Consider the following 23,500-nt stretch of genomic DNA (forward strand, 5'->3'; position numbering starts at 1 on the left):
AAAAAAATCTGCATGAACTAAAGGACGATGTAACGGGTTAAAGATTTAAAGCTTGATAGAGATTTTTAAGATTGCACAAAGTTTATTCGTATGTTAACGGATAGAGATGAGAAATAGCGAGCAACTGGACCAGAATGAGAGTGATTTAGCAAAAGAAAAGAGCAGAAAGTGTAATGCCGTGTAACAGCCTTGCGAGGGGTTATGCAAGTCACGGGTATTCCAGTCTCGACGATCGGCGAAAGTGATTCTTGCCTGCTTTGCACGGTCAGCAAAGATACTTGCAAGTCATTTTTGTCCTCTGAAACATGTTGCTTTCCACTATGGCATTTGCGGCTAAAGTTTCACAGGTTCTATTATTATTTTATTTCTTTACATTTTATGGGTCAGATTGGAACAAGTCGATTTTTTGGAAAATCAAAAAACGCCCTGTGCTTTTCTTGAAAGGTTACAAGGACTTGTAAGATAAGGTCTTGTCTCGAAATTTGACCGTCTCTCTTAATCACTCGTTATTACAAAGAACAACAGTTTGTTCGGTTAACCAGCGTCGTTTGTTTTTCTCTTAACAGTGCAGGAGAAGTTAATATTTAATGCAAACATACAAAGAGCAGAGATTCTCGACACGAATTTTTTTACATACGCCCATAAACATGACATTATTGTTGAACGAATAACGCAGACATTTTAAATACAACGAAGTATGAGACAAAGTTCGTTATGTTAATATGTATGTACATTCAGTCGGAGTAAAGAGTAACAACAAATGGCAGAAATAGTTAAAGAAACTACTGGAATGTAAAATAGACAAATCATCACGATTTTGAATATTGCTTCTGTAAGAAGTACACGACTCGAATTTGTTATAAATTAGAAATGAATCTAGTCATTTTTATGAGTAAAAAAATGTTGATTAGATTATACGATAGTTCGCAGCACGTCGGTTTTTTGAACCGATGCTCCTAATTTTCTCTCGACTTTTCTGTCTTGATCGTCCTACATCGTTTGTGGGTACGTGTGACCCACATACGACTCATTACGAAGGTATCTTCTTTCGTAATTCAACGACGCTTCGTAGATCAACTCCGAGCGTCAGTTAGAAATTGTCCTATGGACATTTTTCACACTAGTGCAAAAAGATCCTTCGAATCTTTGTTCACAGACGATTCCGAGTTGAACGTAATATCAGTTCTTCGATTCAACTAGTAATTTCAATGATGTATTCTATCAATTACTTTGCATCTTTGCTCAAATGTCGTCAGATTTCTTGGAAAGTCATCATGTATATCGATGACGATAATTCGGTAAACATTGCTTCGTTCAAAGTCTCGAATGTATATTTCATAGTTAACCTTGATTTTTGTTTTCTTTTTTTTTTTTTTAATATTCACGGGTAGGGCAGTACTGCTGTCTGAATTTGTAGTTGCAAATTTTTTTTGTATATATGTATGGTTGAAGATATGGTTAAAAAATACGTTGCTGGTTTTTCCATTTTTGCATTTAAGAATAATAAAAATCATCCGATGATTTAAGCTTTAGTAAAAAAAATTACATAACAAAAATAATTATCTATTAGCCATTAGGTTAAAAAACTACTTGTAGACGGATTATTCAAAAGACTACTTATTGCAACGCGTTTTTCTTCTTATTTATTCACAAAATTATGTACAGATCGACGTAATCGTCGTTAACGATTTATTCCCCCATTTATCATAAAATGAATTTTTATACCAATCAAATCTGTCTTTTGTTTTCTGTGAGTATTGTGTAAATTGGGAAAACATTTTGCATAATGAAATTCGAGATACGACGCAAAACTATAACGCTGTCCAATTGGTTGAACTGTTTATCGTTTATTTTTCACGGAAAATACCGTGCATTGTTTTGTTTGTTTGTAATTCTTTATACACGCACTACGTTGCACGACATTTTTTACCACGTTTCCTGCTTCGATTTGTAAAACGAGTTCAGAACGTGAATAAATTCACTGTTGCCGTCCAAAAGGACCCTTTTTTACGGACTCCTTGTGCCTTGTGTCTTGTGCGTTATTGTTAACATATACTAAAAATAATATAAGTTTCGGCCACAATAGGCTATCTCGAAAACTATCATAGATAGAAGAAAACTTTTTAACCCCTTGCCGTACCATTTTCTCAGCATTTGCGTCTGTCAAAGCTAAAACTACTCTTTAGCAGGAGACAAAATGACCAGATGTAGAAATAAGATTATAGCTAACACAAAAACTATAATCTATCGTCATTCTCAGACGATTACAGAAGACTCCTTTCGAAGAATTCCAATAAATAACCATCATTGGAAAATATGTTCTGGTAATTGTGATCATTGGGCAGAAGGGTTAATAAAGAAGTAGCAAGCGTTCGATTACGAATTGTCAATTTCGCTCAGCTCGAGCGCAATATATCGTAATCGACGGGAAAAGTATGATATATCTGTCGTAATACATTAGCATGTATAGCACATGCATTTGCGTGGTATATGCAGTTTTATACGGAGCCTCGTTTATATCGCGTGGTTCACCGACTTTCACCCGACTGCCACTTTCACCGATGAAAATCTGTACCGGCTAGACCGTCTCTAGTATGCTCTAAACGATGTCACACGTGTCGTTACCAGTTTTTAATTTATAACATGGTCACTATTTTGCGATGCAATATTTTCAAATTTTGCATTGCTGAAAATAATAAGAAGCATGAGACTCTTGTTTGAGGTGCATATCTTCGTAAGTTTGCAAAGGGAACCCACAATTGTTTAGCAGAATTATAAAAAGATTTAAAAGCTTTCGGCTTTATATTATTCCAGCATATATTATTGATTATGCATTCAAACAGACGCAGGAATTCCCTCCATTTCTACTTACCAACAACTTCATTGATAAATAAGGAAGTAAATTTATCTACAGATGGTATACTAAAAACACGAACAGGAATCTAAAATATCGATGATGCATAAAATGATTTTTGTCAGAACCTACCTGTGCTGCGCACTCTACGGTTCAGAACGATGATTTTAGGAACTACATTAAAGCTAAATGATCGATGGATCGTATCAGTTGGTAATTAAAGAAAAGAAAGAAAGAGAAAGAGGAAAGGAGAAAGACCTACTGACTGTGTTGCGTAGGTGCTTAGGTTACTTAGTTTTCGGAGTTGCAAAACAAACAAGGAGGATAGTGATTAGGTGAATAAATCGACGCAAACGTGTGTTCATTAAAAATTGTACAATTTAATCGTCGTAAAATAAATATCTCTCTTAGTTACATCGAGTCGTATTGTACAAAGTTTCTTATAAATACGGCGCTGTAAATGTCATATCGCATCACATTAGGTCGAGATTTTGTCGAATCGAGGCTTAACATTACTGTAAGTCGATCGTAAATCAATTCGCAACTATCACAGTAGCAAATTACCAATAAAAAATTTTGACTACCACCCACGTCTATACAGATTTATTCGTAAATGCTGTATTAAAGTAAGAAATTAAAAATAGTCTAGACAGCTGAATATTTTCCCGAGTTATCGAATAGTTTACCCTTTCTAAATGACACAGTATTGTACTTATTATTTCGAAAACGTAAATCGAAGGGTTGAAATGTGCCTCCTATTCGAAAACAATCGACCCGATCATTCGATTAATCGCGACCTCTTATCCTACGATTAATTTAAATTCGTTACGAATCTGGCTGGCTCGATTACGATTCGTCGCGAATCGCGGACGAGCAAGAACGAATAGCAAACTCGCGAATACGGACGAGTTCATTATTTCTTCGACGATTTGAGCAATGTCAACGTTGTCGACTAACACGGCAACGGAATTCGTGAGCTTTTCTTCTATCAACTAACGTACAAGTACCAAACTTATGACATTAGAGGAAACAGTAGAATTTGGCAACCCTAACTTATCTCTAACTTAAAGTACCAGTTAGGTGTAGCAACTGGTGTATGGCTATTGCCAGTGACGGACGCCCAACCCCTTTCGAATATAAATAGAAAACGAATTTATACGAAATTTATAATTAAACGTTGCGTTCGATTGTCTTTTATACCGTTCAAATAGGGTTTTAAATATTCTTTCAACCTATCCCAGTATCCCCGAAAGGCAAAATCCGCTACTGGTTATCGCTCGAAAGTCTTGGGATGTAAGAAACATTCACGGCATCCGTCACATCTGAAACGCATCAATGTATCTTTTGCACACTGATCGAGGAACGTTTATATTGTTCGCAATCTTTGAGAATAGAATTATTTCTGGTATATACAAAAATTTCATATTTCTATGAAACAACGAAGAACGTTCCAAAGACTTTCGAGGACTAGAGCACGCTATGCTGCTACGTATCTCCCGGACTCTACCTAGCTATAACTACTTACTTGTTCACTCACTGTTAACATACTTACACATGGCCACGTACTTACAAGCATACACGCGAAACAGATACACCCACAGAAAGCGTGAAAGAAACGTTTTCGCAGGACGATTGACCCGAGAACCGTCTTCTCGAACATCTCTTTCCAAACGTTGCATCAAAATGTCCTCGCGAAATGATTCGATACGATCAGCGTGCGATATCGTCCGGGCTGATCGTCGCGAATTCGTCACCGTTCCTAACCAGAGATTATTCCTTGAAGCCCCTGTTGTCGATAAACACTCGGTTCCTGAGACCGTTGTCGGAGATGTAACCGGTGGCCATTTTGTATTGGTTCGCGTAAATCGCGCCGTTTTCTTTGGCATCGTTGCGTTTCACCGAGCCATTCTTTTCTCGCTGTTTTCTCTCCTCTTCTTCCTTCTTCTTCAGCTGCACCGTAGATTTCCTCTTCCTGTATGCCTCGATGTAGAAGTCGCGGAACAGGAAGTAGAACATGAAGGCATGCATACCGATCCACCAGACGAACGCTTTCGGGTAATTGCAATCGATGAAAAGAAGCTGGAACGCGTGAACCATCACAAGCACGAATTGAACCATTTGAAGGGCGGTCAGGTATTTCTTCCACCATAGATACGGTTGGATCCATGGTCCAAGAGCGGCCAACAAGTAGTACGAGTACATAACGATGTGCACGAATGTGTTCAACAGGCCGAAGAACGTGCTGTGGCCGCCTGCAATTTTAAATAATTCATTGATACAATTCGGCTCATCGAGGTTTCTTTGAACAAATTCTTCAAGCTGATGATTTAAAAAAAAAGCAAACGATCATCGATTATCATAAATTTCACGTAAATTCAAACGATCCAGATGTTAATGAAACTGAAGGAAAACAATTCCTTACCAGGAGTGAATTTGACGCCGAACCAGACCGACATTGGCATGCAGCCATGGTGGATCACATGGAGAGTGGAAATGTGATTGTTCTTTTTCCTTAGGACAAAGAAAATCGTGTCCATGAACTCGGTGAATTTCGAGAAGTAGTACCACCAGCAACCATGTACCATTCGAATTGCCAAAGGATTGTTAGAGTAATCCACCGGTTGGCAACGGAACGAATAGTGTCCTCCCCATCCAGACGCCACGGACTGTGGACATTGAAAAGTGAAAAGAAGAAACAAACGAGATAGAGACTTTTTATGTAACAGCAATTCTGCCGTTGATTAACTTATCGAAATGGAAATAATTCTCACCTCATAGAACAACCACGCAGAGAATATCACCTGGAAGAGATTGTAGAATATCATAACCCTTCTGAGATCGAAAGGTTTGCGATTCTCCATGATTTTAGGACCCAAAACCTTGACGAAGTAGACGTAGAAAAGGCAAATGCCCAAAGTTGGGAATGGGCTGCTCATCAGGAACCAATCGTTGACCCTCGGATCGCTCTTGTTATCCATGAGGTCTCGATAGCCATCGTAAATTGTTCGCACAATTTGCGCCATCTGAAAAATGATATAAACAATTTGTTGTTGAAAAAGTGTAGTTCGACGTTTAGTTCTAACTCGTACGACGGTTTGTCAGTCTATGGATCAGTGTTCACGTGGTGACGGAAGGTTACACCTGTCTGTCCTTTCACTAAGATTTTCTCGAACATACTCCGAGGAGGATAGGAACGCGGTTACAGATCGAAACTGGCGAGAAATTCTCTTGTTGATGAAAATTGCCGGGAGGCTAGATTGAAAACGAGATCGTGGAAATTACAGGTAGTTGTTTGATAGCTACGTCCACGTGTCTCTGTTGATATCAAACCTCGCGTGCACCAGTTTTTCTGCGATACACGTTGCACGTGACAACATTCGTTAATAGCGAAATCATAGTTTCTTAGAATCGTTTCAAAACATTGCTTATATATTTTTTTAAAGAAATGGGTAACTAGCACTTGCGAAATTTAGGAAACAAACAACGGTTCTGCTATCGAAAAACGATACGAGGGGCAAGCTCGTTCAAACGTCGATTTTGCAATTCGATCTCGCAACAGTGTAATACGGTTAGGGCTTGAAAGGAAAAGTGAACCCATCAAATACTGCAAATAACTTGAAAAACCTGTTTCCCTCGCGAAAAAATTCAACTCGATCCTAGTTTGTACATACCTAATTCTTGTAATTCTATTTACTTCTGTGACTCACTTTTCTTGAATTAGAATTGCAATTTAGCCGCGCTCAAAGATCAATTACACTAAACTGATTTCAAATCACGCGTACAAATGTCCATGAATTAGCAATAAACGTAAAAATAACAGACGTCTCGATTTACAGAATGAAGTAACTGCCGTTATTATTCATTTGTACGATAGGTAGTTGAACCGTTCAGTTTGCAAATGGACTTTGAACGAAAAACAATAACGGGACATTTCTTACAGTTTCTCACGGAAATTACGATCGATATTATTGAATAAGTACAATCGAGTCGATTAAATCGATGGGTACAAAGTTGAACCAGGAAGAATATCATTAAAGACGTTCACGAAAGCTCGTAATTATCTGGTATTTCCTTAATAAATGATTTCCTCGTGATCTTTCCGCTATTGCATTTTCTTATTTGTAAAGGAAGGAATGTTGAATATACGTATGATATAAAAAATAAATGAAATAAGAAAATGAATATGCAAATCAATGGATGCTACGAATGCCAAATATTCCATCAAGTTTTTCGTGTTACTTGTACGCACAAAGCGTGAACTTTGGTGGACATTACCTTATTACAGAATATCAGTTAAAGTCGATGTTTACCGAAAACATCGTTGACGTATCTTGTCGGTGATTTCAATGCAACCAGCTGATATGCATTTCCATCGGGACAAAGAATCTTGGGATCGTCGATTGTCACCTGTTCGATTCGAACAGCCGAGCCAACTTTTCTGAAGAACACGCTCGATTATTTGTAAAAGAAACGAGGATCTCAGAAGACGCAATAGTGTCGGTAACGAGGACAGATCAGTTTATTTGTAGGAGCAACCGTTACCCTGTGATTTGCATTTTTTTCCCATCTGAAACTCTTCCAATCGAGTCCGACATTAGAATTGCTTAGACAAAGAGATATTCTACGTCCAGCCTGGTGCAATGGTCGTACTACGTAAACTGTTCGCGGAAATGCGATCGATAGCTAATTTCTTTCTTTGCTCTTTGGAATCGGTCAAACAGAAGGTGGCTGGGATACCTTGCGCAAAGTTGTTTCAACTGTTTATCGATATTTCTTCGTTCTTTCAGCAAGTCAGCGGAAAAACACCAAATGTATACAATAAATTAGTCAATAATGACGCCGGAACCTAATTATAAATGCAAATTCATTCAAAATGAGCTGTTTACTATTCGGAGATACATAGGTAGTTTGGGTGAAAAGTATTAATAAAGCTCCCAAATTGAAATTACAAAGTATTAGATTATCTACACTCCAACTAACGTTACTTCAAATCGAAAAGTGCTATTATATTATATGAAAATAAAATTTTCTAGTTTAATTGAGCATTAGAATTGCTTAGACAAAGAGATTTTCTTTGTTGCGGTTCGTAAGAAATGTATGCTATGTAAGCTGTTCGCATGAATGAGGACGATGACAACTAGATTTGCGGCCTTCACATTTTTCTTTCAATCAAAATCGTTTATTAAAATTCAACAATTAATAATTGCCAATTAAGATAAACACCGTGCAGGAATGTGATGATGCATTTACACTGTTTTATCGCCATTAACAACTTAATATATTTCACGTAAGATACGATTAGCGCGTGTGTTATTCGATTTACGATGATTTGAATGAGAATGATACGAGTTTCTCGGAACAAGGATAATAAAAACAAGAACAAAGGATGCGGTCAATCGGTGATTCTAGTGGGAAACCTTGATCGTCGGAGATGCGTCGAAATTTAAATGCATTATTGAACGTTCGATCGTGATTTATAAAGCGGGATATTCTTCTCGTTGGAATGACTGCATGGCTCTCCGATGAAAAATATCAATGGTATCGTTAATCATGTCGAAATTAACAACCATTATGTGATTCGGTGTCCAATAGTCATCTAGAGATAAATTATTTAACACATAATTCAGGTACAGTGAATCAAAGAAATTTTTATAGTTTAATTTTAATAATTTGCAAAAAAAAATTGTAAAGGTCTCGAATTTATAATTTTATTATTATATAAAACTCTTCTCATAATACTGACAAATTCTTTGTTAACCAAACTTTCTCTAATTTTTATCCATTAACGAGTTATCATTTTCACGAACGTTTAAGCTTCGTATTTATGTTGTCGAAACCTGTCAGACTTTTCATGTTTCGAAATCAGTCATTCGGTATGTATCAATCTAATAGATTTTTAATGTAAAGTCGCATACTTTTAAATCATGTGACGCAATTGAAATGATTGTTCTTCGAGCAATTCGCTTCTTAAGCGTCATTTGCTACCCAGTCAGGTGCATCCTCCTCTTTTATTCGCTTCTAACGAAATCGAGCTGCACCCCTCTTACGAGACGCTCTTTCTTTCTCTTTAGTTAGTGTTGCAAGCGTGCTGATTGCCGAATTCGGTAAACTTGTCACCCACGCACAGACTGGCATCGCTGAAATCGTAACCGAAAATATCCTGGATTCAGTCATGTCCAGGAAAAATGGTAACGCGTTTCGGCGATTTTATTCAAGATTGCGTCAAACAAGGAGATCCAGATTTTTAAGAATACGGATGTTAGGATCGTTTTCTGTAAATTTTTACACTATCCGAGTCATTGGAATAATGCCGAATTACTTTGACAATCGCGAGAGAATTAGCAAATTTTCAATTATGAAGCAGATAACTGCTATAATTACTGTAATCTCAGGTGACACGAGAGAAATGATTTCAACTGCGACAGAAATACGGTAATTAGAATGTTACACAATTCGTGATAATACTTATAATGCAACTATCTATATTATCTGCAAATAGTATTTATTTTAGGTGTTACGAAACGTATCTTTTGTAAACAATTCGCGTTAAATCCGCGTGTTGTAATGTTGCCCTCTATTCTCGGATCTTTTGAAATACAGGGTGATTCACGTAGAAACTTTCTTGGTTGGATGGTCTTGAAAGTATCTTATATGAAAAGAAGTGAATGAAAACAGTAGCACGTGGTCGAGATGAATATCAAAAGCGTTTTTTTTCTCCTTTTTATACGTTTATATTATTTGTCACAGACTTTTGAAAACTTGTCATATAATGATGTCATATCAACTTGCCTCGGCGAGTATACCACGATAAGTTAAACAACATACATCCGTTCCTAGTACTAGCCATACGTTCCGTCTAAATTTGAGTTTGCTTATTTTTTCGAATAATTTCGTGCAAAAAGCGACAATTTCTTGTGTAAATCTTTGCGTCTGGATTTGATCACTTGTACATTGAGCTCTCGCACATTTTGTATTTTTTCAAATATTTTGAACTGTTCGATTGGATAGAAGATTGACATCCTGGTTGACTGAGTTAAATTTTTCATGGAATTATAGACTGAAAATTCCTGATGAATAATTCATTCCAATTTCGCGATCCATTGTAAAGTACGCTAAGAATTCTAAATATGAAACACAACGCAATGCAATTCGTCTCGCGCCGTCGATTATTTCGTATATTCTGCTCAAAAATAATATTTAATTATTTCAACCCTTTCACTGAAACCTTTCGATCCACGAAGTTAGCTTTCTATTTCAAACACTTAGCTCTGATGCGACTCACCTTGTTTATCAACGAGGTGTGCTCGTGTCGGACAGCGTGAAATCAAAGGACACCGGATTCCTTGTTTATAATGTGCTTTCCGTGCACAGGTTCTGAACACAGTTGCTATGTTGTTTGGTTAATCAGTCGTTGAAAGGCGAAGAAGTAGAGCGGTCACTTTGTTACAGTCTTAGATCGAGGCTCCGTAGCGAGGAGAGCACCTTTGTGCTTGACCACCTTCGAGGAAACTGAGCTACCTCCATCAAAACCGTGTTTTATATCGGCATAAGCTCGTTACACCTGTGCGTGGACAACGGCAGTACGGTGCCGTGGGGTAACACCAACCCCACCAACCTTCTAGGTAAATTCTTCTGATCTCTGTCGATTGTTCTCGACTGTCCAAGGGTCGTTCACAGGCTGTGCGTGGCAATCGTTAGAGCGTCGTACACACCGATTCTTAACGGATCGGTTGAAATTTTCGCTTAGATTTCTCTCTTAACAAATCGTTGTGTTTTTGATGTTTTAGTTTTTACTTCGGAGTTTTGTGCGGATTACGTTAGAACGTTCGAAAAATTCGTGCTGCGATTTTATTATCTTCAGTTTACTTGAATGGACATATTTTGTCACTCTGCTACAATTGTGGATCTTCTGTAACATAGTCCTTTCTTGCTTGATTATTCTTTTGAGTATTATGAACGGTGACAAAATTCATTTTTGTTACGTTATGCAGTTTTGAAAAGGAGCCGGTGTTGCTGAAGTGTCAAAATTTATTTCCATCTGGAGGGAAAATGTTATGTTTAGTCCTGGCATAACTCTTTGGCGAAACAAAGTTTCTAGGAACTGGAATTTTTTTTCTAGTGTGTACTAATCATTAAAATCAATAAAATTAGTAAAGAAAAATCTGAAGAAATAAAAGAAATAAAAATTGGTTAAAAATAGCAGTATCACATTAATAATAAAATAAATAAAGAAGCCAAAGCAATTTTAGCCAAGTTTTCGTGGACCTCCAAATTCCAAATGAGCTGGACCTCCTCATTAGACTTCACAGAATAATTATCAGCCTCCATTCAACGTAGGAAGTGTATTTTTCTTTCTTCCTACGAGGCATCCGTGCAAAATATTAAATAAAACCGATTACTCAATTATACAAGAAATTTAAGTGCTTTTCGAGCAAAGTTCCTTCTTCGAATTTTGGAATTCATTGTTTAAGGCGACGTCTTTAATGCGTATCGTGGCTAAGCAAATACTTGTGCCCATGTCAACAGTAAATTATTCATTTGTACTAACATGTACTAACGCGAATCTGTTAATGCTAACGAGTACATAAGTAGGCACGAATATTAACTCTCGATTAGATGGATAATGAAAAGACAAACTACTCTTGATCGCGTCTCGTTTAATTATTTTCGGTGATTCTACTCTTGAAAGTGCTCTTTTCTAAATTGAACACTAAAGAATGTCTTGAGCAATTTTAACAAAGGCGCAAATGAAATTCCAAAGGCAAGTAAAGGTTTGAGAAATTGTTAAGAAAATTCCTATCAGGGACGATGTATTGTTTATAATCAGCTCACATTCTCAGATATTGGAACGTGCGAAAATTTCATGGCATGTTAAACTTCGGCTTACACTTCGATCGAAGCGTGTAGTTCTTGTAGTCATCGAGAAGATTGTTACATAAACTCGGTAATCAGTTAACTGGCTCTCACGTGCAGAATATATGTAAGTCAAATGTTTTGCATCGTTCACTAAAGTCATCTGCCATTGGAACACGTTTCGGTATCTGACCGGTAATACTGCATGTGTTGATAGACTAATTATCGCTTCCAATGCATACGTATATGGCAACAAATTTTCATTCGTGTCAGGATATAATTAGAAACGTTTTTTATATTTTGATGACTCTTGAAAGTCTTCGACGTAAAGCACTCATTACATATGTTGTTACTTGAATGAGAAGAATTATCACTTTTTTTTTAAGTTTCGAGTTTTGCGCAAAATTTAATAAAAGAGAGAATTTCGAACTTAATTCGTGATCAGTAGGTAATAGGAACGCGTTGTTCTACGATCAAATGTATGTCACGATCAGTGCTTTCGCCTGGAAAATCCTTCGTCTACTTTTTCAACACGCCTTCCCTCTCGAAAACAATATCCTACGCAAGTTTTTGTTACGCGTATTTGCGTTAGAAAATTCCATCCGATGGTTATTTACGTAAACGAGAGAGACATACCAAGGCCTAGCCTTCGACGTTTTACATGATTTTCATTGATTTCCTAGCGTTTTATCACGAAACATCGCTCCAATTTTAACGAACGGGGTAATTCATAGTTTACTGGCTAGGGACTTCTGTAAATTTGTAAATAGGAAGCGTTTCACGGGAGACATACCAAATGTTGAACGGTTTAGACACGTACGTAGGAAAGGAATTACAAATAAACCCGTTTCCTTGGTAGTAGGACGAAACCTGATTAATACCAAGAGAATATGTATTATTTTTCAGTGGACCGGGGTTATTGACACTAAAAAGTGATACTGTTAACAATAGAAACTAAGACAATGGTGTTTGACACGTATTTGAATGATTATTAACCTAGGATTTTAAAATTTATTATATAATGAAACTTTACATATTAGAAATTGTTTTATAGTTTACGAGATATTCTAATTTATAGTTTCTTGTTAATTACCATACATAATCACTGATTAATTTATGCGAACATTAGCTAATAATTACATCTACAGTGAAGAATGTACTTACATTAGATTCTTCCACTTTTTTACTTGTCTTAAATATACATACACTTATTTATACATCAATTTCAATTTCAGTCACATTAATAACAGTTTTTTCCTTTCCTCTAAAATGCCACTTATTTGATCAACAAATAATGGAAGTGTTACAACTTTAAATGTCTAATTATCTTATTTTATCGACCATTAATTAGTTTCGTTTTTTTAATTAAACCAACAGTGTCGGCAACGTGAAAATTTGATAAAAAAAAAAATGCATCGATGCATAGTACGCGTTTCGAGAAAGATTTGCACCCAACACACGTCATCGGTCAATTTAAATGATTAGTCGAAGCCCTGAAATGACCGGTGGATAACTCGAAGACGGAAGCATCCAAGGTCTTGAAACTCATCTAATAACATAGGTAGGCGTTTCGTCTTGTTTTTCTTTCTTTTTTCAATTTGTTCTCTCTTCGCTGCTCGCGACAGGTCGTTCTCGACTTACTATCAACTCCGATCTTCGTGAACGAAGGTCCTTGGTTGGCAACGATCGCGTTTTGTTCTACGTTCAATGAACTCTCGCACCACGGATCGTAACGCACTGTCCAAGCGGATGCTGTTCTCGAGCATGAACAAAGGACGAGCACTATGTTCAATGTAAACTCGCCATTCGAATTCACTCAAATCGATATTTATTCTCGATTTTCTCGTTACGCCATTACGTGCGTAGGATCGATTAAGCCTTGCTTATCATCTCTCATTCAATTATACAGGCTGATCCAAGCAACAGGTGTATCAAGAATCTTCTTTAAATTGCAGTCTAGCCACCTATTGCAAGTCATGCCTCTTTCCTCAATGAATTTAAAACAAGAAGCGTTGGAGTACTCATTAACATTTGTTTGAATTTCTAAATTCAATTAAAAAAAAAAAATTAAAATGATTTGTTAAGAGTCAATATCACAGAGGTTCGTTCGTTTTCCTATCATTGCATACCGGTGGGAATCTAAATTACTGTCGAACTCATTGCATTTATGATCAACCTTCGTATAATTGACTATTACCGATCTTTCGAGATCGTAGCCAGGATCGAAGCTGGTTGGTTTGGAGGTTTTAAAAGAGAAAAGGCAAATGAGCATAGGGAATGTGGTGGCTATGAAAATGAAGGAGAGAGGCCATTGCACCTACCCAACCGCGGAAGGTTTTCAAGGTTGAACGCGGTCCACCTTGCAACATCATTTTTACTCGAGTTGTCTGGGCACGCGGTTCAACCTCGGTACTCCTGCTCTATAAGCCAGAGCACGAAATAACCGGGAATCAACAAACAAAGATAAATGTTAAAGTTACATGAAATATACTGTTCAAGAAATTTAAGGGCCAAAAAATTCTGGCTTCAAGGAAGATCAAAGTTCAACCACGTAGAATAGAAACACAAGTCATAAAATAAAATTTATGAACGGATATTAAGGTTTCTTAAAACGATTCAGAAAACAGGCACGTGTATAACGAAGGGAGTTCGCAAGGTTCATCTTTTAAATTTCAAATATTTCATTGTTTGCGATTAGAATCACAAATATAGGAATTAATTGGGTGGAAATCAGTGAGGGCATTGTCTTCCATAACATATCTGTAATAGCTAGATCATCGGTTCAAGAACGTCTCGTGCAGAATTCTAGGTACGTTTGTTTTTATTTTGGTACCTTATCGCGACACGCAGTGCAAATTGCACCACGCGACTTGCACGTGCAAATTGTTCCTTCCATTGCTAGTCATGTTGCACGGTCGATAAAAAATTCGTATTCGAAGAACGCGCGAGCCACCCGCGTCCACTGTGAACGAGACCAAGCACCATTAGCTCTTTATGCAACTTGTCGTCGTTCGTTATATGCAATTTGATTTCCGTGTCTGGGTGGTCGTTCGTCAATACGCCAGTGAAAATAATTTTTTCTCTTAAAAAGTAATGAGTGATTTCCATAGGTTCGAAATTGATGACGCACCGTGTGCGTCTTATGCTACCCTTACGATACTGAAAGAATGATTTCAACTTTTATAAATGACTATGCGGTAAAACTGTAGTTTTCAATGAAATTTCAATATTCTGGATGATTCGACATGTTGGACCATGAACCGGTGAACGGAACTGTAAAAAAACACCTCGTGGAAAGGTATGCATAAAATTTCGTGAAGCCGTACGATAGTATTTTTTTACCGTTAATCGAATAGTTGATCGTTTTGTTCGTCTCTAGTGTTATTCCTTGAAATATCAGATGTCATACGTGCACATTTACTTCCAATTACCCGAAGTTTTTATCTAGAAAATAAAATCGGTTAGTGAAGATAATCGTAGGAAAGATTCAGATCATAAACATTTTGATGCATTTAATCAGGATTAATTGCCCCTTCATTATATTACAGACGTCAATCCCGTTTTTATTTCCTAATTAAGTACATTAGTTATTCGTGTTTGTTACACTGTTTATGCGAGAAATTACAATATCACTTAAATAACACTTTACGTTTCTTTTGTCTTCTGTAAGAAACATTTTTTACCCGTCTCATTTTAATATTTTATCGGAGATTTCAATGCAACCAGCTGAAATTTCCATCGCAACAAAGAATTGCATCTGTTCGATTTGAATAGCAGAGCTAAGTTTTACGAGGCGCGCGCTCGATTATTTGCAAAAGAAACGTGTCGATCACGAGGACGGATCTGGTTATTTGTAAGAACAATTGTAATCCTGTGATTTGCATCCTTTTTCCATTTGTAACTCTTTCAATCGAGTCTGACATTAGAATTACTTAGACAAAGAGATTTTCTTCATCCAGGCTGGTGCATCGGTCGTACTACGCAAACAGTTCGAAGAATAGCAAACGATAGATAATTTTTTCTTGATCAAACAGACGTTACTGAGACGTCTTGCGTAATGTTATATCATTCGTTTATCGATTTTTCTTCGTCATGTGAGCACACTACTACGTAAATAAAAATATTCTTACATACTGTCGTAAGAAAATTTGCTGCAGAAACATTATTTAAATAATCAACCGCGGAATTATTTTGCAAAGTATTCAAATCAGTCTATGTTAATAATCAGAAACCGAAATAATTCCGTGCGAAACTGTTTGGTTATTCAAACGTATGAAGGTATTATAGATTCTCCGGTCAGGCGAAATGATTTATCACCTAAATGGTCATATTATAATAATTATATTCAAATAATATTCAAGCCTGATTTTACAGTATCCTTCGATCTAGTAGAAAGGAAAGTTCCATGTAAACAACACCGAAAAGAAATGTTTGATCCAGGCCCTTCACGTATAGGTATGACATAAAAAAAAGTACCTCAAATGAAATTTATAAAATTAATATTAAAGCTTGTATAACTAATTTAGATTTGCATTTACATCGATTAATATTCAAGTAAGCCAGACCCAGGGCCGGTCCTGGTTTGATCCGAGAGGATAAAAAGTATCTAGAATGATGATGACGATGATGATGCATCTCCGGGAAAGGCCTCCGGATCAGCTTGTCGAAATAAAGAAGAATATAAGTAAGAGGAAGATAATTCTGTAAAAGGAATTTCATTTTTGTCCTTCCTTGCAGTCGACCTTGGCCATGCTATTCTTCGACCTGCTAATTTTTTTATACTTTAGACATGGATGAAAGTAAAATTTTGTTAGTCTGTGATTCTTTGAGTTGCTATTCAATTTACCTTTCCATCTCGTCGGTGTTAACTATGTATACTTTGACACTCGACAATTTTTGCCTTGTTAGAGGCAGAATACATAGTAGAGAATTATATGGCATTAAAAAGTCTAAATGCTTTCCACAGTGTTATTAAATAATTTGCCGCAGTTATTATGATATTAGTTATACACCATTAGTTATTGAGCTACATTTATCAATAATTTCATGTTTTATTTTTGCAATTAAATATGCATATCCACTGTCAATTATGCAAATAAAAATAATTTACTTGAGCGAGTTTTATACGATCTATTCTCGATCTTCTTGCTTCCGTACAAAAGATCGGTTGTTTTTAATTAACGTAATTTTTTTCGAAAATTGAATCCCGTTAGTCGATATAACGTATTATGAAGTATCAGCTTGCATAACGATCAATGGAATCGTCAAAAAACTTGTTTCAAACCAGAACCGTTACTGAATTTTAATCTAATAATTCTGAAAGAATGGGTTCAATCGCAATTTATTTACATATGTAGAATTTGTTTTTCTCGAATTTCCAAAAAAAATAACCCTAAAATCGCAACGAGAGAAGCAGACAAAAACTAGTAGACTTTGCTCGAAATAAAATAAGAAAAAATAGTATGATGGTATCAAATTCCGATGAACTAGTTTTTGCTCAGGCTGTTCCATCATTTTGCAAAAGCAACATTTTGAAACTCTAACATTGAACTCTAGAATTTGCATGGGAATCAAACGGGTACTCCCCCGTTTTCGTGCATAATTCATAAAATATTAAAGACGTAGAAAGATGTATCCGAAGTGCTACAGATTTGTGTTGGTAAAATTTTCCAAATTTTATTCTAAATGAATCGTATAAAGTGCACACATGGGTCGATTGAATTTATCTTGACCGTATAAAGGTTAACTTATATTGTATTCTAATGGACGAAAAGACCAAGTTCATATGAAGATTGGATGGTACGAAGCAAAGAAATTATAATAATCGTTAGGTATCAAGAGGTCAAGCACGTGGCCTCAAATGCTTAATTGCATGTAAAGAGGTGTTACGTCAATTCGGCGTTCTTTGAAAATTATTAACAAGGTAATTAAAATTGATCAAACTGATCCAATTGATTCATTAATAAATTCTCTTAGATATGTTTATTATCAGCGCTAACGTAAATCAATGAAAAAAAAAAAAAAAAAAAAATAGCAAAGAATTAATCGTTTTTGCGAAGAAAGTAATCGATAATTAAAATAAACATTTGCGGATAAAATAGAAGTGTAGAGGGTGACCTATTTTAATGAATGAAATTATGTTGGATAGATCAAAATGTTTATAAAGTTCGATAGATGTACACGTGAAAAAAAACTTCAGGGTCAACTTCTTTTTCTTAAATGGAATCGTACAATCTATTTTTTTTCTCCTTTTAATTAGTGCCAATCGATTCTACGCATTAAAGGATGAAGGCTATGAATTTAAACATCGATTTCTTCTACAATGTTCCATTACTTATCCTTTCTCAAGAGTAACAACTCTTGAATTGATTTTTTAATAGGAATTCATAAAAGATGATTATCACCGAGAGCAATTACCATTTTTCTTTCGTGTGCAAGTGACTGAAACAATATGTTTTTCCTCATGAATGCGCTTATAAAGACATACAACTTTGTATCTTGATCTTAATTTATTGGTTTTTAATAGGAATAACCGGACGGTACATCGACACGAACGCATCGGCGTTGTGCCATTGTTTAGAATGGTATTTTCCAAGCTTTTACGTCAGTGAATGCAAAATCAGGTAAACTGAGGTCACCAAGCGTTAACAAAACATCTGTCGCAAGTCTTATTTTGCTTTTTCTATCACTAGCGTTCCATCGTCTTCGATCATATTCTTTGATTATAATTATATTATTTGTGAATCCTTCAGGATGATTTTTATTACGAGCATACGACTGCTTTCGATACTTTCGAATGGTATTAAGAATTTTTTTAAATATGCAAATAGCATAATAAAAAATAATCTATAAACACGATAAAAAACCTTCTTTTTACATTCGTCAAATAAATTTTTATTTGTTTTTCGCAAGAACGCGAACGATCGTAAAAAATGGGGACCATTTCCGGTGACAATTCGAAAAGAAAGATGTAATATCGTGAAAATAAGAGTCGTGTTTCGTTTGGGCCGGTGTTAAATTGTTGCAATCGCTCTAATGACGGTCGTAAGATGAGAATTGTTATTGTCCCGCTGTCGATTCAAATGACAAAAATGCTGTCTAGCAAAAAATGTCAAATGGCATTGCAAAATATACAAGTAACGAAGGAATCTAGGTTAATCAAGTAAATTTTTAGCCTACACAAATCGAAAATCGACATTCCATTTTATAAATATTTATGGATTTAAAAATAGACGAGCTTAGCATACAATACATTTATGAACGGCACGTGGAAATTACTGCTTACGACTGATATAAAATAATTACATTCTACGATTACGTATAAAATATTCGTAATTATTGTCAGCTTTAGAATTGACCTCGATTAAATTGATATACAATAATTACACCTTTCCTATTTTATAGGATCGTTTATGTAACATTAAATTTTGAATAACAACCACAAAGATCCTTATGAATTTTCAGTAAATTAATTGAATTGTTTTTGTTTTGAAACTAATCTTGAATGACGATAATCGGGAAATACTTCCTGATGTCGGATACAACGTCAATGGGGAAAAAACAAAGTGTCTGAAAAATTATACAAATGCAAAATCCATGAATTTCTGTATCGTGTTATTAAGTGTATCCATGTATAATAACTTGATACATATTAAGATGAATAATAAGGTAGTATTTCGCTGGGTATTATTATTCAGAACCTCGGAATTTTCCAGCATACTTCGATGAATTCCAATGACCAAACCTATTTAATAAATTGTAAGTTAATTAACAATATAGGTCGAATTGTAAATTTCTCCTCTGAAAAATGATTTCGTATCGTTGGTAATTCATTTGATAAGTAAATAAAACAGACAAGTTGATTGATGTCATTTAGATTTACTATAAATTACAAATCATAAAAAACACTGTTGCAGACATCGGTAATAGTACATAAAAACTTGTAATTACGTTATTTGATGACGTTAATTCACTTATCAACTATGCTGCGTAAATGCATATACTTTCCCCTGCGAGTTATATCTTTCCTCTGGTTTCTGTTTCTTCTTTCTTTTACTCAGTCGATTAAAGACATTCAATGTTCCCCAAATTGCAAACCACATTGTCATTGACGTAAAATTAAATATGTCGAACATACGGATAAAGAGAATATTATTTGTCAGGATCGTATGTTATGAAATATCGAAGTTACTAGTATTTTTTAAAAATAAGATAAAACCAATAAAAAGACAAATTCAATCATGTATTTATTCTTTCGAAAGCGTAATTTTTCACTGTAAGTGTTAAAAAACGTGAAATTCTGCGGAAGTGGCATCATTCGATATAAAATCTATTTTATGTGAGATTTGAGAATAGCAATGAAGGATCACCCGGGGTTAATCGAGTAACGTTTTAGTATTTCAATTTTCTCTCTAATGAGTACAGTGTCCTTCACATTATTTCACCTGAATATCTTTGTTCAAGATAATTCTTTTTCTATTTGCTTCCATGCTTCTATATAAAATAACGTGACTAAATTTTCTACAAACTTTCAACCTTTTTACTGCGTGAAAATTTATTTGTTTTCAGCTTCATTTCTAAGAAGAATAACTTTTGATATTCAGAGATTAAGACTTCAAGATTGTACATAGGTGACAAAGTTTGATTGACTGTTATTACCTATAATCGCCGGATTTTCTAATGCATGATGATAATGCATGATAATAATGATTCTTCGAACGTATTGCAAAAACTTCTGAATCTTGTTTAAAATAGTTACAATGTAATGTTAGAGGCGTGAAAAAAAGTGGAATAAATTAGAAACAGGTATTTAAGAATAATCAACAGGTGTTTACGATAAGAACAGTTCTTGAATTTATTCAATTCTATAAATTATACATGAACAGTGTATTGCTATAATTTCGTTTGGAGTAACAATTTGAGTAGACTATGTTTTGTTAGTTGCACGTTGGATGTGTTAGATAAGAGAGTGTATTTGCTCCGATTCTGCAACAGGACGCAGATGGACGTAATGGTTTCATCTATTTTGCTTCCGCATTGGAAAACATCAATTACTTACCACGTGGGAAAAATATTTCAAAAATACATGAGGTTCATTCAAAAGATGGTACAATACAGACGGTGTCACATGTTATGGAACACCCTGTATACATTTGAAATTCATCTTCTGTATAAATTAGTTCTGTTGATAACGAGTACATACATGATTGACTTCTAATTGCAGTGGTCAATAATTGCATACGAGCCAACAATGGCTTTTGAAACATTCATAATGATTTTCGCTACATTTTCTTTCGTTACGATTCAAGCAAATAGGAATCCGCGCTTAAATCAAAATTTTCAAGTACATCGCAGAATTTTCGAACTTTGATACTGACGCTACATTAAATATTTGAATAATGCGCGCTTTTAACATATACAGCACGCGGTGCGGCGGCTGCAAAGATCAATAATAATCGATGGATAATATAAACACGAGCCAGAAAATCACTGGTCGAGGACGAACTATGCCGTTGGCAATAATGCAACGCGTTCATGTCTTATTTTAGCGGTTCCTTCTAGTCAGCTGATTTTTCTTTTTCCGCTTTAACAATCGCTCGTTTAGGAAAGAATGTAACAGGGCCTTTCTAAATTCTGTGTCAGTTTCTTCTGTTTTTATGAACCGCATTTACCATTATGGTTGGTCGGATTAATTTTGACCTCAGCGATAGGATCTCATAAAAACATGTTTGAGAAAGCTTGTTTTGTCGAAATTTCACGGTTAAGAGATAAAAAAGTCTTGTTTTAACATAATAAGCTGAAAAATTTAGTTTCAATTGAATTTTAACAGTTAAATTTTTAACGACGCGTCATCTTTTGAATGGAGGGAAGAGAACAAACTCTGCAACATATTTACCAACTACCAAATGCAAGCGAATTTGTTCTTAACCAACTGCAAAAAGTAATTAGCCATTCCGAGAAGGAAAAGTTAACGATCATTACCTATGAGGTTTTATTATATGCTTGCCAAAGTCTTTCAATCTTTTTCTCGAATAATTTACAATGTCGTTGAAGTTTTTACTCGTTCGGCTAAAAGGTTTCGACTGAAATGATTATTATGTCATCGTTCTTCTTCCTGTTTGTTTCGTTTTTAGTCTGTGTAACGTAATATAGAATTTTGAAAGATAAGCGGGTAAAAAGCATGTGATTCCCTAATTATGTATTATTGCTATTCCTTTCGCAATTAGAAAGAGATATGTTCGAATTTATATTTGAATTTGTGTTGGCTATTCTGTGCGCTGTTTTGAAATCAGGCTTCTCAACAGAAAAAACTTAATGGTTGCAGATAATTTCATAGAATTTGTTATTGTTTGAGAATTACTCGTGTTGAGTTAATTTTCAAGGCGATAATAAATAACAGTATTATTAGAAAATGGTTAAATTGACGCCAGATTTAATACAGCAGTCTATGCAATACATTAATCCTGTAAAGGATCGTGAGTTGGATCTCAGAGGTTTGTAAATAAAGTATACTGATTGAATATAACCTCAGCATTACTCTTCACTTCTCAATTATTAACGTTTATTAATTATTTCGATTGCAGGATATAAAATACCTACAATAGAAAACTTGGGTGCAACATTGGTTAGTATTATTACTAATAATGAGTGTGTTTAAGTCTTTTGTTTTAATGTTGCTCTTTATTTAAATGATTTCTTAATGATTGTTTTCAGGATCAGTTTGATACTATTGACTTCTCTGATAATGATATTAGAAAATTAGATGGATTTCCTCTTTTAAAACGAATCAAAACCCTCTTTTTCAACAATAATCGTATTGTTAGAATCGGCGAGGGTTTGGAGCACTGTATACCAAATTTGGAAACCCTTATGCTAACTGGAAACATGATTCAAGAGCTTGGTGATCTGGAGCCACTGACACAACTAAAAAATTTAACAAATCTTTGTTTGCTTCAAAATCCAGTTTCTGCAAAACCTCAATACAGACAGTATGTTGTATACAGGTTTCCACAATTGAGGCTTCTAGATTTCCGAAAAATCAAAATGAAAGAAAGAGAAGCTGCAGTTGCTTACTTCAGAAGTAAAAGAGGAAAGGAAATGGTTCGTGAAATAGCTAAGAAAGTTAAAACTCAGAGTTCTGGTGCATCTACAGATAAACCATTAACAACTCCAGAAGAACGCAATAAAATTAGAGAAGCTATTACAAATGCTACTTCTCTCGAAGAAGTGCAACGTCTTAGTAAATTACTTCAAGCTGGGCACATGCCTAGTGAAGAAAGATTGCAAAATGGTACATGATCTGTACATAATTCTTATATTTGCAAGTTTAAGCAAGTAATGTATTTTATCTTACCGATTGTTTAAAATATGTTATTCTTATCATTTTAGGAAATACAATGCCTGAGGCAATGGAAGAAGAGGATGATTAAATATTTTATACATTATTTGAAAACATAGGTTAAAAAAGAATAATCTTTTTTATTTCTGTAAGTATTTGGTTAGTACCATAATTGGGATTAAAAACAGCTGTTAAGCTAATAAGAAATTATATGCTACACAAATGCAATTTCATTTGAAGATGACTCATATTTGTAAAAATAAAGCCATTTAACTACCTAATTGGCCTGAAGCGATTTTGTAAATTTATGTTACCTGATAATAATTTTTTAAACTATTTTTAATGTACATGTATATTTTTTTCAGTGGCAGTTCAATAAATTACTTATTCAAAAACGAGTAACCGTTTTCCTATAAACAGGGTTTTTTACTTACTGTTAATTTTTAATTTTAGTT

General features: G+C 35.1%; 2 protein-coding genes and 1 long non-coding RNA gene across 3 annotated transcripts; 2 read left to right on the forward strand and 1 right to left on the reverse strand.

Annotated features, from left to right (window-relative positions):
* Positions 1-3,214: 3,214 nt before the first annotated feature.
* Positions 3,215-10,383, reverse strand: LOC114878693 (elongation of very long chain fatty acids protein AAEL008004-like). Its single transcript, XM_029192787.2, has 4 exons — positions 10,137-10,383; positions 5,626-5,877; positions 5,277-5,520; positions 3,215-5,106 (listed from the first exon to the last, which is right to left on the reverse strand). Exons 2-4 carry the CDS (start codon positions 5,875-5,877, stop codon positions 4,625-4,627), a joined length of 978 nt encoding a protein of 325 aa, XP_029048620.1. The 5' UTR covers positions 10,137-10,383; the 3' UTR covers positions 3,215-4,624.
* Positions 10,384-10,482: 99 nt separating this feature from the next.
* Positions 10,483-19,515, forward strand: LOC114878699. Its single transcript, XR_003789782.2, has 3 exons — positions 10,483-14,516; positions 14,818-16,162; positions 16,234-19,515. It is a non-coding gene; the product is annotated as an uncharacterized LOC114878699 (long non-coding RNA).
* A 588-nt stretch (positions 19,516-20,103) lies between these two features.
* On the forward strand, positions 20,104-23,462 carry LOC114878697 (probable U2 small nuclear ribonucleoprotein A'). The gene is made up of 4 exons (XM_029192798.2): positions 20,104-22,200; positions 22,291-22,331; positions 22,421-22,997; positions 23,096-23,462. The coding sequence occupies exons 1-4, from the start codon at positions 22,119-22,121 to the stop codon at positions 23,134-23,136; spliced, it is 741 nt and encodes a 246-aa protein (XP_029048631.2). The 5' UTR covers positions 20,104-22,118; the 3' UTR covers positions 23,137-23,462.
* Positions 23,463-23,500: the final 38 nt, after the last annotated feature.

The sequence above is a fragment of the Osmia bicornis genome, chromosome 2 (genome assembly GCF_907164935.1).
Source record: "Osmia bicornis bicornis chromosome 2, iOsmBic2.1, whole genome shotgun sequence".
Taxonomy (NCBI): Eukaryota; Metazoa; Arthropoda; class Insecta; order Hymenoptera; family Megachilidae; genus Osmia; species Osmia bicornis.